Source organism: Phodopus roborovskii, unplaced genomic scaffold (genome assembly GCF_943737965.1).
Source record: "Phodopus roborovskii unplaced genomic scaffold, PHOROB, whole genome shotgun sequence".
NCBI lineage: Eukaryota > Metazoa > Chordata > Mammalia > Rodentia > Cricetidae > Phodopus > Phodopus roborovskii.
In genome coordinates, this window is record NW_026125554.1 from 1,220,294 (window position 1) to 1,232,120 (window position 11,827).

Consider the following 11,827-nt stretch of genomic DNA (forward strand, 5'->3'; position numbering starts at 1 on the left):
CCAGGAGAGCACAGGTGTTTCTGAGATCATCATTTAGTGTCATGTGACCATTTGTCCCTAATGAACCTGCTCCTTTTGGTAAAGCTGTTCCTGCCAAAGTCTGCAAGCCCAGCCCAGTCTTTGTTTCTAGAGTAGACATTTCAGAAAAGTCTCTTTGCTTACACAGGTCCTAAGTCCTCACCCTGCAACCCAGGCTGGTCTGGTGTGTGTTACACCTGACCGCCTAGATATTTTTATTGAGAACGGTTATTCTGTGTGGCCCAAACTGGTGTAAAGTTGGGATGTTCCTGCCTGGCTTCCTGGGTGCTGGGATGCCAGGCCTATGTGGGTGCCCAGCCCTAATGCCATCCTTTCCTGTTTCAGGCCTCTGGGTGACCACACCATCTCATTGTAGTCTCTCCTGCTCATTCTGAGACACAAGTGCCATCAAGATGTCAAACCCATTCCTGAAGCAAGTGTTCAACAAGGACAAAACGTTCCGGCCCAAACGCAAGTTCGAGCCTGGCACGCAACGCTTTGAGCTCCACAAGCGTGCACAAGCTTCTCTGAATGCCGGGCTGGACCTGCGGCTAGCTGTGCAGCTGCCACCAGGTGAGGACCTCAACGACTGGGTGGCTGTGCATGTGGTGGACTTCTTCAACCGAGTCAACCTCATCTATGGCACCATCAGTGATGGCTGCACTGAGCAGTCGTGCCCAGTCATGTCCGGGGGCCCCAAGTACGAGTACCGATGGCAGGATGAGCAGCGCTACCGGAAGCCCACTGCACTCTCTGCGCCCCGCTATATGGACCTGCTCATGGACTGGATCGAGGTGCAGATTAACAACGAGGACATCTTCCCAACCAATGTCGGTGAGTCTGCTCACACTCATGAGGGGGCCAGCCAAGCCAGGGCTCCATGTCTGACTAGAAAGGCTGATCTGGCTTCGTAGTTTGTGTGTGTGAGTATGTGTGCCACACAACATGCATGAGCCCGTGGAGGTCAGCAAAGGCATTCGATCACCTAGAACTGGACTCACAGAGATCCGCCAGTCTCTGACTCCTGGGTGGTGGGATTAAAGGCATGCACCTCCATAACTATACTGCGTGATGATTTCTCATGGGTGTGTGTGCATGTTCATGCACTTCTGGATACATGTAGATGCTTGCGTGCATATCCATTTGGAGGCCTGAGGAGCTCTCCGGTATCATCAGAGAAACAATCTATTTCCTTGGAAACAGGTCTCTCACTGGCCAGGCATTGCCAGTTAAGCTGGAAGAGACAGTTAGCTATAGGGCAGTTTCCAATCTAAGGCTGCGAGCTCATGTTACCATGCCATACATTTTTATGCACATTCTGGGGGACCTCACTCAGGCCTTCATGCTCAGCTTTTGCCAGGTGGTGATGGCTCACACCTTTAATCCCAGCACTCGGGAGGCAGAGACAGATGGATCTCTGTGAGCTCTAGGCCAGCCTGGTCTACTGAGCGAGTTCCAGGACAGCGTCCAAAGCTACAGAGAAACCCTGTCTCCAAAAAACAAACAAACAAACAAACAAAAAAAAGGCCTCAGCATTTTACCTCTCCAGGCCCTATTTATTTTCTTTCTTCCTTCTTTCCTTCCTTCCTTTCTTCCTTTCTTTCTTTGGCTTATTTATGTATAGTGTTCTGCACGTATGCCTGCAGGCCAGAAGAGGGCACCAGATCTCATTACAGAGAGCCACCATATAGTTGCTGGGAATTTAACTCAGATCCTCTGGAAGAGCAGCCAGTGCTCTTAACCTCTGAGCCATCTCTCCAGCCTCCTGTTTTCTTTATTTAGACAAAAACTTTTGTATCCTAAGTTGACCTTGAACTTAGAATGTTGCTGAGGCTGACTTTGAGCTGCTGATCTTCCTGCCTCAGATTCCCAAGTGCTGAGATGATAGAGCTGTGTCATGCCTGGCTTTTTTATTTATTCGTTTGGGGATTATTTATTTATTTATTTATTTATTTATTTATTTATAGGTATGATCTCACTCTGTAACACTGGCTGGCTTCAAACTATCAAATATCAGCGCCCCCCCCCCCCAATCTGGAGTGCCTGGCTTTTATTTACACTTTGAAGTGTGTAGTTTATACTGGGCCTGGGGCTTGTGACTCACCAGTTCTCCAGGGGGACAGAACTGACAGAGCGAATCTATCTATTTAGAAAGGGTGTTTGTTTGAATGGCTCGTAGGCTATAGTCTGGCTAGTCCAACAATGGCTATCTCCTGATAGAAAAGCCAAGTACCCAAGAGGCAGAGACTGGCAGACCTCTGTGTGTTTGAGGTCAGCCTGGTCTACAGAGTGAGTTCTAGAACAGCTAGGGATACACAGAGAAACCCTGTCTCAAAAAAAAAAAAAAAAAAGGAGGGATAGAGTGGTGGCCTCAGAGGCACTAACCTTGGCCTGCTCACTTGCTGAGTGTGTCTCCCAGGGCTGTGACTGTGACTCAAACCACATGTTGGCCACAAGTTGAGGTGCTGATTTGTCATCCCTGAAGGAGGAAGGAGGATCAGGGACAACCCTTGAACTCTTGTGTATCCAGCTAGAGGCAGCCCAGGCTCTCGAGAAAACAACAGCAGCAGAAAAAAAAATAATAAACCAAAGTAAAGCAAAAGTGCCCATGTCTCTACATGGTCCTAACTCAGCCTCATTGGGCCAACTATAGTCCAAGTGTAGAAGGGCCGGGCCCTGCCCTTGTCTACCTGTCCCAGTGTGGACAGGCCTTGCATCCTTCAGCTACAGTTCCTTCCTCCCTCCCCAGAGCCAGCAGCCTCTCTCTCAGCCCTCCTACCTCCCTCTGAGGACCCTGTGGTGACACTGAGACCAAAGGTTCTCAGGTTAAGCCCCATCTATAGACTCCCTTCTGCCACTAGAGGAGACCTGCTCCAAGCTTTGGCAGCCAGGACATAGTTGTCTATGGGGCCTCGTTTAGTGACCCCAGGCTGGAGGTCTGATACTGCCCCACTGCTCAAAACTTAGCCTGCCCATCTGCTCTGTAGTACTGGCCCTGGGGACACTTGGTGACATGGCAGGCTTGGCTGGTCCTGTGTCCTGGGACACTCATAAGGTCATGTATTCTTTGCAGTGTGGTTGGTGTCCTCAGGATGGTATAAAGCCCCATGGAGTGAGGCTGTAGTAGGGCAAGAAGCTGCCAGACCTGAGGGAATTTTTTGGGCCTTTGGAAAAGGCAGAGCAAGGTAGTCAAAATGGACCATGGACCCCATCACAGAGAAGGCTCCCTAGGCATAAATCAGGCAGTTCCCCAGGGAAGCTAACAATTGGCTTGGCAGAAAACTGGTCCCTGGAATGGGGACATTGGCTGTGTGACCTTGAGCATGTTCCTTGACATCTCTGACCCTTATCCATTCTCACCTCTGTGGTGAGAGCACATCTCATGCTGGGTTGCCTGGACTGCGGTTGGGAAATGGTGTCCTGGGCCGACTAGTCCTGAGTGGTCTTCCTGGTTCCTCTGCCCACCTCCAGGCACACCATTCCCCAAGAACTTCCTGCAGGCAGTGCGCAAGATCCTGTCACGGCTGTTTCGAGTGTTCGTGCATGTGTACATCCACCACTTCGACCGCATTGCACAGATGGGCTCAGAGGCTCACGTGAACACCTGCTACAAGCACTTCTACTACTTTGTCACCGAGTTCAGCCTCATTGACCCCAAGGAGCTAGAGCCCCTGGTGAGTGTTGGGGGCAGGGTCCACTCATGTCTTCTGCCTGGGTGAGATCCAAGCTACCACCTGGCCTCGGCTGCACCTTGTTCTGAAATACCAGCCAGAGGGTGTCATTAGTGGTGGGGTCACACACAAGGCAAGGAGATAAAGTGTTATGGCTTTACTTCAGGCTCTACCTGGGTGGGGAGGACCACAGGGCCTGGTACCCACAGGACCTCTGCTCTCCATGCTAGTGGGTGCCCACAGCACAGGTCTCCCTGAAAGCCTGCCCTGTATGCCTGCCCCAGAACAAAAGGCCCCAGATTTTCTAGTTCACCACACCAGGGAGGATACCCACGTGGTCATCCCATCCCATGTGGTTCATAAAGAGGTGTAGAACAGGACCACGGTGGGGAGGCTCGTGCCTGTAGCTCCCCAGGATAAACTGCCTGTGCCCCTGTCCCGTATTAGAGTCCCAGGGATGGCTGTTCATTGACTGATAGATTTTTGGTTTGGTTTTTGATTTTTCAAGACAGGTTTTCTCTGCATAGTCCTGGCTGGCCTGGAACTCGCTCTGTAGACCAGGCTGACCTTGAACTCACAGAGATCCACCTGCCTCTGCCTTCTGAGTGCTCGGGTTAAAGGTGTGTGCCACCACTGCCTGGCCATTTTATTTTTGATATTTGACTTTTTATGATTTATTTATTTTTTATTTTATGTGCATTGTTGTTTTGCCTGCAAGTATGTCTGTGTGAAAGTGTCAGATCTTGGAGTTAGAGATAGTTGTTAGCTGCCATGTTGGTACTGAGTGCTGAGCTATCTCTATAGTCCCATGTTTATCTGTGTTAATGTATTTCTGTGTATGGACATGGCTGCCATGACAGGCATGTGGAAGTCACAAGACAAGTTGAGGGACTCAACCCCAGGTTGTCAGGCTTGACAGCAAGCACCTTTATCTTCAGCCATCTTGCCAGCCCCACAGCCTGCTTTTGTAGTTTGTAGTTGTTTGTTCATGTAGCCTAGGCTGGCCCTGAACCTCCGATCCTCTGGCCCCACCTCCCAAGGCTGAAGTGATACTCCTGGTACTTGCAGATGGAGGCTGTCCCCTCCCCACTGCTGATCTTTCTGTTAAGTTGTATGGCCCATCAGGTGGACTTACATCATAGCCCATGGCCCACATGGCCCCAAATCAGAGGCGCAGGCTCCGTCTGCTGCAGAGAGCTGCCCCCACCCCCACACACTGTCCAGGGCCTTGCTCCCTCTCTGTTCCCCTAGTTCCCAGTGTGTGTCTGTCCCATGTGCTGCCTGTCTTTTGATACCTGCCTGGTCTGTACAGAAGGAAATGACCTCACGGATGTGTCACTGAGGGTCCAACCTGGCTGCCGAGAGTCACGGAGACAGCTGCGAAGTTCATGTCAGCTTTATACAGCCTGTGTCTCAGGAGTGCCACACCCGAATGTCACCATCAGAGGAGCAGAGGGACTCTGGCTCCTTCCTCTCATAGTGACTATGAGCCCTCCAACTCTGACCTGTCCCCTTGCCTGTCTCCAGGGGGCTGAACTTGAATTCTGTAACACTGTGTGCCCCTAGCCACCAGGCTCACACTGTGATTGTATCACAGCCTCTGGCGGGAGGCAGGATCTGGAGCCATTGCCAACCACCCCCTTGTTCCTTCTCTGTATCTGTCCAGCTTTGCAACTATGGCTTTGGTATGTGTAGGTACAACTCTGTCCCCCTCTTTCCAGCCTGGAATGGGAGGTGGCACCAGGTTTCCTCCATTCAGAGCCACACTCTACGTGGTGACCACATGGGCAGCAGCCATACCTCTAAAGATGCCCTAATGTGCCAAGCCCTCCTCTGCCCAGCCCTGCCCTCAGGGTGTACTTCTGATCATTGGGCATTGCCAGAACTTTCCACCCACTCTGCCTGGCACTTCTGGATGATGTGCCACTCCAACACCCCCTGGGAAGGACTCCCAGCACTGAGTGTTCTGAGGTCTTTGCAGGGTCAGAAGAGTACAGATGCTGCATGCTTGTGATGTCAGCACTCAGGAGGCAGAGGCAGGAGGATTGCTGCAAATCAAGGCCACTCTGCCCTCTACACTGAGAGTCAGGCAAGCCAGGGTCTCATAACAAGATTGTCTTAAAAAAGAATTGTAAAAGGCAGCTGGGTAGTGATGATGCACACCTTTAATCCCAGGACTTGGGAAACAAAGGCAGGCAGATCTTTGTGAGTTCGAGGGCAGCCTGATCTACAGCGTGAGTTTCAGGACAGCCAGGGCCACAGAGGGAAACCCTGTCTCAAAAAAACAAAAAAAAACAAAAAAAAAATTATAAAGGGATGGCTCAGTGGGTAAATTGTTTGCTGAATAAGTGTGAGGACAAAAGTGTGGCCCCAGCATGTAGGGGAAACCAGGTGTGGTGGCATTTGTCATCCCAGCCTTAGTCACAGACAACTCTTGCCTCTGCCTCCCGAATGCTGAGATTCAAGGCATGCACCACCACACCTAGCCCATCTGGATTTTTTTGTTTTGGTTTTGGTTTTTTGGTTTTTCAAGACAGCATTTCTCTGTAGCTTTGGAACCTGTCCTGGAACTCACTCTGTAGACCAGGCTGCCCTCAATTCAGAGATTCACCCTTCTCTGCCTCCCAAGGGCTGGGATTAAAGGCATATGCCACCAATGCCAGACTTCCTCTGGAAATTTTAGAGAAAAAATTTAACCAATTTCTAGTGGCTGCTCTCGTGGGCACAGTGTCTTGTCCATCCTGGAACCCAGGAATGAATTCTCACATAGTTTCCAACACATGCTAAGATCTGCACTTCCCTTGAGGGTGACAGCAGGGACCTTCCTTTCCTCAATGGCAGCCTACTATGTAGCAAACCTTTGTGAGTGGCCCCTATGGGCCACAGGACCAAACTCCTGTGGACACAACTCTACCATGCCATGGAGGGCATAACAGGGTGTGACTGTCCCCAGCTCTAGTCCTTGACCCTCAGTCCTTCCCTTGAGACCTGTGCACTGTGAAGACCCCAGGGAATTTTGGCTATTTTCCCAAATCTGGGAGGCTGCCACTGAAATAAATGAGTACAGTTAACAAGATATCAATGCCAGAGCCTGAACCAAAGCCTGAGGGACTCTTCCTCAGGTCCTTCCAGAAGCCACCACACCTGGTGCTCCAGCTCTGGAAGGACCCAGGGACTAGCCCTCGAGGCTTGACTGAATGTATCTCCCACCTGCAAGACTTGGCCACTGTGCCAAATCCCAGCAGCCCACACACCAGCCCAGGGGAGGGGTCCATACTGTCTCATCCATCCCACCTCAATTCAAGCCCAAGAATAAAGTTGTCATCTTGATACTGTGGGCAGCTGGTTGTCTTTGTGTTCACTCCCACCCTGCAAGAGGGACTGGTGACAAGCTATGGTAACGGCCTGTTCCACCCCAAAGGGCCCCAGGAAACCCAAAGTAAAGCAAAGCTACACAAAAAGCAGATTCACAATGTGTAGCTGCAATTTATTTTTTTCTTTTGAGATGGGGGTTTTCCTATTGTTGCATGAATGTACATGATGTGTGTTGTGTGCCACTGTGCATGTGGAGTCAAACCATTCTCTCCAAACCCATTACACCCCAGCCTCTCTCTGTGATTCTAGGAAAGGGTCCACCCATGGCCACGCCCCCAGCCCTCACTTTAGGATTATACCATACTCCCAGCCCCTCAATGGATTCTAGGCGGGGCTCCACCCCTGACACACCCCCAACCCTTTACTGGGGATTCTAGGCAGGGACTCCTACCCCTCTGGGTTTGGGGGTGGTTGTGGAGAGGTTTTTGGTGGTTTTTCAAGGCAGGGTTTCTCTGTGTAGCCCTGGCTATCATGGAATGTGCTCTGTAGACCAGGCTGACTTAAAACTCAGACCCACCTGCCTCTGCCCTCCAGAGCACCACCAGCTGGCCTCCCACCTCTTTGTTTTATGTGAAAAGCAAGCAGTTTTGACAGCCATGTGAGTGTCTTTCCCTGTACATATTGTGGTTGTAGATGTCAACATAAGAGCAGTTATGTCAAGAGAGGTCTCCCTGTGTAGCCCCTGCGGGTGGCCTGAAACACGAGATTCCTGATTTCCAATTCATGACTGCCCTCCAAACTGGTGGGATGACAGGCTTATACTGTCAACCGCTGAAGGCATCTGTGTCTACCATGTGGGCTGCAGGAAGCCTGGGGTTGCCCTGGCGCCCCTAGGCATTGGTGCAATGCTGTTTCTCATCCATAGAGGGCACTGCGGGCTAAAGCAGGTGAACGGCCACTGGGTCCATGTGAAGCGGCTGGGATGTTCTCAGCTTTCTCAGTAAAGGTCCCAGGTTTTGTAGATCTTCATTTGAGCTGCAGGGCCAATGTGGGTCGGCCTGTTTTCAACCAGTGAGGTTACAGGTCCCATGCCAGAAGGTACAGACCTACCCTGGAAAAGAGGCATGGCCAGCCACGACAGAGTAGCCTCTCTCCAGTGGATGACACTGAGTCTGGATTGGCCTGTTCCAGGCATTTCCTGTCATGGAGTACTACACTGTGTGAACTTTTCTGTCTGAATTGTCACTGAGCACCATGTTTTCAGTGCCCCTCCATACTTCTTTTCTGGAATAATACTCAGGCTGTGGCCAGGCACTCCTGACCTGTTTTTATTTGCTGAAACGCTGGCCTTGGACTATGTGTCCAGTGCCGATGTTTTAAGTGGCCCATCTGTTGGCCCAATGGCCACCCTGAGTACATGGCCCATGCTCCTAGATATTTTTTGGCCACTCCACTGCCCCATTCATCCTGGAACCTTCACATGGACACTGTCCCCAACACTTGCCTTCCAGAGAAGGCAAGACCATTGGAGTACAAACTTCCAGCCTCCACAGCATCCAGTTGCCTATCTGAGGTCACAGAATCAGGCTTGTTCACCTTCATGCCCCCATATATGCAAACCCCACACAGTGTCCTTTAGGTTATCGGGAGCATCTCTGTGTGGTCAGGTTCCACTGGCTGCTTCAGTGTTAGTCCCAGTATTTGACCCTGTAGCCAAGCCATGACTCAAACAGCTGGCCTAGATCCTCAGAGATGTCCTGCTGTGCTTGGCCCTCTGCATCTCCTGAGCCACAGCCTGTGTCCAAGGCTAGCCAGGTACTGTACTCTGGGGAGGCTGGGGACTATGTCAATGAATGTTGGTTTGTCCTGTTACCTTAGGACACCAAGACACTAGCCACAATGGCCAGCTGATAGAGCAATTAAGGTAGACAAAGCCCACATCCCCTGGGGCCTCTAACGAGACATATGGGCACCTTCCACAGTAATATGTTACCTGTTCCTTCCGGAGGGACACAGATGAAATGGGGCCCTTAGAAGGTTAAAATGGAGGGCATGCAGCTGACTCCACCATCCTTCTGTCCTTATCTGACACTCACTCCATCTCACTCCCTCTCTCTATGGCTGCACCAACTCCAGGGACCTCTGGAAGTGGACCCTGTGCTGTGTGTCCTCTGTCTGGAGCATGCCAATGAGCATCATGTTTTGGAGGTCCCTCCATATCTCCATAGGTGTCAGGGGACCTTAAGTTTGATTTTTTTCATAGTCAGTGATTTTACTTTTTTTATTGATTACTTGGGAATTTTATATCATGTACCCCAGTCCTCACCCCTCACCTGTATGTAACCTTTCCCCCACTAGAAAAAGAAAGAATAGAAAAAGAAAAAAATGGGGAAAAACATTTGTGCTTCCATAAACACATTGGAACATAGTTAAAATCTTAATGGCCGGCTCCCCAAGGAAAGGTGTGTCTTTCTCCTCCTGTACCCACCCCCTACCTTGGTAGAAGCTATCAACCGTGGAAAGCCCCACAGGGACAGCACTTCCCTGTGCCCATGCCATGCCATCAAGGGGAGGCAACACAGCCCCTGGCAGTATCAGGATCCACTCATGGCCATTAGTGGCTGCACAGACCACTGTTGCTTCAACATGACCTTGGGTGGTCACACATGTCACTCATACCCAGAAGGCCCCCTGGAGGGAGGGGCAGTGGTGATGGTGCACAGCTTTAATCCCAGCACTTTCGAGGCAGGGGCAGGCAGATCTATGTGACTTTGAAGCCAGCCTGGTCTAAGAGCTAGTGCCAGGACAGCCAGGGCTTACAGTGAGACCCTGCCTTAAAAATCCAAAAGAAAAAAACAATAACAAATAAAAAACATAAGGCGCCATGAGGCTGCCAAGACCAAGGTACCAGCCAGCAGCACAGACTAGGCAGCAGCATGGACCACAGACACCAACATAGCTTCCTGTGGTATCCTTCAAGGAGGTCCAAGCCAGTAAGTGAACCTTTCCTTATCCTGGACTTTGTAGCTGCACAAAGCCAGTCTGCAAACATGTTCAGAGACTTAAGTTTGTCTGCTCAGCCAAAGGCCGCTGCACACCTTTCCCCTGACAATGTAATCTGCTTTTCCGTCTTCCCTGTCTCTTCATCACATAATTGCTCATCATAGTGGAGGCAGGGTGGCTTCAACTTTAAATTTCTAAAAATGATTTATTTATCATGCTGGGTGGTGGTGGCACATGCTTTTAATCCCAGCACTTAGGAGGAAGAGGCAGGTGGATCTCTGAGTTTTAGGCCATCCTGGTCTACAGATCAAGACTTTGTTTAAAAAAAAAAAAAAAAATACCAAACCAAAAACTTGTGTAAATTTGTGTTCTTACTACACAATGTCTATGTGTCATGTGAGTCTGAGTGTCTGGTGTCCTTGGAGGCCATAAAGAGTGTTGATCACCTAGAACCAGAGTTACAAGCCTTTGGTTGTGGCCGCCTTGTGGGTCTAGGAGCCAAACCCAGGTCCTCTGTAGGAGCAACCAGTGGTCTTAACAGTTGAGCCATCTCTTGAGCTCCAGAGCTTGCTCCTTGAAATCTATCGTTTTGAGGGGTTGGAGAAAGTACTCATTGATTAAGAACACTGGCTGCTCCTGCAGAAGACCTTGGTTTGATTCTTAGTATAATAGGGCCCCAGACTTTAGCACAATTGACTACATGGTGAAAGTGTCATTCAGGCCGTAAAATCCATACCTGTAGAAATAGAAAGGCCTAATCCATCAAAGTCTTGGGGGGGGGGGAGTTTAATGCACTAACCTCGCCTTTTGGTTTCTGTAGCTCTGCTTCTGGCTAACTGTTCTTCCTAACTGAAGTATGTCAACCCAGGATGCGGTTTGTGCTTAAAAACTCACCCTGAGAAGAGCTCAGGACAACAGTGACACTGGAGTCCAGACACAGACAGCAACTACAGTGTGGTTACCTGTTGGCTAACCCTGTGCCCCACCCCATAACACCAGAGCCCACATGGAGCTCACAGGTAACCACCTGTTATGCTGCCTTCTCCAGCTTCTGGGGGTGACAGGCAAACATGTGTTGCACAGATACACATGCAGGCAAAACACAGATAAAATTTTAAGAATGTTAATGAAAAGAAAATGCAAAGCTGGGTGGTGGTAGTAGCACACGATTTTAATTCCAAGACTCAGGAGGCAGAGGTAGGTGGATCTCTGTGAGTTGGAGGCTTGCTACAGAGTGAGTTTCAGGACAGCCAGGGTTACGCGGAGAAACCCTGTCTCTTCTCAACACCCTCCTCCACACACACAAATAATAATAATTAAATAAAATAAAAAGAGAAAAATCTAAAACAATTTTTAAAATTTAGATGCTCAGTGGTTAAGAGCACTTGCTGCTCTAGCAGAAGACCTGAATTTGGTTTCCTACACCCATATCTGTCAGTTCACAATCACCTGACTCCAGCTCCAGTTAGAAAGTACCCTCTTCTAACATCTACACACGTGGGACACACTCTCACACACACAAGCTCCTAAATAAAAATTAAAAAATTAAAATTAACTAATAGCTGGGTGTGGTGGTGATTTACCCTTTCAGTTCCAGCACTCGGGAGGTAGAGGCAGATGGATTTCTGTGAGTTCAAGGCCAGCCTGGTCTACAAGAGTGAGTTCCAGGACAACAAGGGCTACACTAAAAAACAAATAAAAATCCAAAAAGAAAAGAAAATTTGAGGCATGGGAGACCCAGGCTTAGGCCAGGAGGCCCTCAGTCAGTCAGGTCGACGTGGGCTTTAGCCTGCCTGCCGACCCCCAATCAGCAGCTCAAG

At 49.9% G+C, this 11,827-nt stretch overlaps 1 protein-coding gene across 1 annotated transcript; it reads left to right on the forward strand.

Annotated features, from left to right (window-relative positions):
- Positions 1 to 363: 363 nt before the first annotated feature.
- Mob3a (MOB kinase activator 3A) lies at positions 364 to 7,026 on the forward strand. The gene is made up of 3 exons (XM_051177351.1): positions 364 to 852; positions 3,490 to 3,692; positions 5,002 to 7,026. The coding sequence occupies exons 1-3, from the start codon at positions 432 to 434 to the stop codon at positions 5,029 to 5,031; spliced, it is 654 nt and encodes a 217-aa protein (XP_051033308.1). The 5' UTR covers positions 364 to 431; the 3' UTR covers positions 5,032 to 7,026.
- Positions 7,027 to 11,827: the final 4,801 nt, after the last annotated feature.

Excerpts from the sequence above, each read along its gene's own strand:
- Mob3a (XM_051177351.1), top strand. The coding sequence starts at position 432 with ATGTCAAACCCATTCCTGAAGCAAGTGTTCAACAAGGACAAAACGTTC. Across the intron at positions 853-3,489 it reads CATCTTCCCAACCAATGTCG|GCACACCATTCCCCAAGAAC; the intron begins GTGAGTCTGCTC and ends GCCCACCTCCAG. Across the intron at positions 3,693-5,001 it reads CCAAGGAGCTAGAGCCCCTG|AAGGAAATGACCTCACGGAT; the intron begins GTGAGTGTTGGG and ends TGGTCTGTACAG.